Source organism: Austrofundulus limnaeus, unplaced genomic scaffold (assembly GCF_001266775.1).
Source record: "Austrofundulus limnaeus strain Quisiro unplaced genomic scaffold, Austrofundulus_limnaeus-1.0 Scaffold667, whole genome shotgun sequence".
Classification (NCBI taxonomy): Eukaryota; Metazoa; Chordata; class Actinopteri; order Cyprinodontiformes; family Rivulidae; genus Austrofundulus; species Austrofundulus limnaeus.
The window spans coordinates 84,882-86,666 of NW_013953069.1; the positions used below are offsets into that span (position 1 = coordinate 84,882).

General features: G+C 37.3%; 1 protein-coding gene across 1 annotated transcript in view; it reads left to right on the forward strand.

Annotated features, from left to right (window-relative positions):
* olfcu1 (olfactory receptor C family, u1) overlaps positions 1-1,640 on the forward strand; it is a 4,187-nt gene extending 2,547 nt beyond the window's left edge. Inside the window, exons 7-10 of the mRNA XM_014027635.1 lie at positions 60-183; positions 448-914; positions 1,009-1,089; positions 1,224-1,640. Coding sequence (XP_013883089.1) covers positions 60-183; positions 448-914; positions 1,009-1,089; positions 1,224-1,640 — 1,089 coding nt within the window. The remainder of the gene's footprint in view (positions 1-59; positions 184-447; positions 915-1,008; positions 1,090-1,223) is intronic.
* The last annotated feature ends 145 nt before the right edge of the window (positions 1,641-1,785 follow it).

The window sequence follows — 1,785 nt, forward strand, 5'->3', positions numbered from 1 at the left end:
CCCTTGAGATTTTTTTCTTTTTTATGAAAAACAAATCTATTTAAATGTATTTTTTTCAGGTGCCTACATCTCAGTGTAGTGCTCCATGTCCCCCTGGCAGCAGACAGGCCATACAACCAGGAGAGCCTCGCTGTTGCTTTGATTGTTTGCCTTGTGCAGATGGAGAGATCAGCAATCAGACTGGTAGCCAATACATATTTTTTTATTCATACACAGTTTTATCTTTATAAAAAATATGTGTGTAACAGTGCACATAATTATGGTTTATCTCATGCAGTACTTCAGTTTCAATTATTGGTTATGTATGTTCTGGTGTATTAGAGAGTTTATCTTTAAGCATTATTTTATTTTGTAAACCTTTGTACCATCGACTGTTGCAGCAAAATTTTGTGGTTTTTGACCTTTGTAGTTTTTTTTTTTATACTTAGCATTACTTTGTCCCTGTAGGTTCCACTGAGTGCATCAAATGTCCAGAGTTTTACTGGTCAGACAAAGACAAGGTGAAATGTATTGCTGGAGTTGAAGACTTCTTGTCTTTTAATGAGACCATGGGCATCATCTTAGTTGCCCTCACTCTGCTGGGTGTCATCCTGACGATAATCATCACTGTTATCTTTCATCATTTCCGGACCACTCCCATTGTCAAGGCCAACAACTCAGAAATCAGTTTCTTGCTTCTTCTGTCAATCAAGTTATGTTTCCTGTGTTCCCTGGTGTTCATCGGCCAACCATCTGTGTGGACATGTGTGTTACGCCAGGCAGCGTTTGGTATCAGCTTTGTCATCTGCCTGTCCTGCCTCTTAGTCAAGACTGTTGTTGTTCTATTGGCTTTTCGGGCCAATGTACCTGGTCCCAAGGGTCTGTTTGGTCCATCTCAGCAGAGGAGTATGATCTTCTGCACAACAGCTCCTCAGGTGGAAGAGATATGAATTTAAAACTCTAACTGTATTTTCACACAATTTCTGAGTAATATGTATCTTGAATTTTTAAAATACATTTTTTTCTCAGATTTGTCTCTGTACAGGCTGGCTGTTGGGGGCTCCACCTTTCCCAATCAAGAATTCAACATATCAGGCCTTAAATGGAAAAGTAAGAGCAATACATCCCAGTAGCATTATTTTTTATCAAAGACAGAAATATACAGTAATTTTGCACGTAAAGACTTTAACATTTGTCATTTCTAGGGAGAGTATGCATACTAAACATCAGTCTGGCTTTTTTAGATTGTTGTGGAGTGTAAGGAGCCGTGGCCTCCTGGATTTTATCTTGTTCTTGGTTACATCGGCCTGCTTGCCTTTGTCTGCCTCCTTCTGGCGTTCCTTGGAAGGAAGCTACCAGATACTTTCAACGAGGCAAAATTTATCACTTTCAGCATGTTGATCTTTGTTGCTGTGTGGATCTCTTTTATTCCAGCTTATGTTAGCTCTCCTGGGAAATTCTCAGTAGCTGTGGAAATATTTGCAATTTTAGCTTCTAGTTTTGGTCTCCTTTTGTGTATTTTTGTGCCCAAATGTTATATCATTTTGTTGCACCCTGAGAGAAATGTTAAAAAAGGCATGACAAGAAAAATTCAACAGATGAACTTCCCATCTGTTAGTGTTTTCTTTGCACATCAGACAAACACAAATGTATATTCCTGATTTTATTTGTTTGTTGTGTTTATTGTAAAATTTAAAAAATAAATACGTTGAAAATATCTAAATGTTTGTTTTCTTTATTTGCTGAAAAAACAAAAAAATTCAAAATTATAATTGTTTCTGGTGTAACCCTCAATGTTTACTAGAC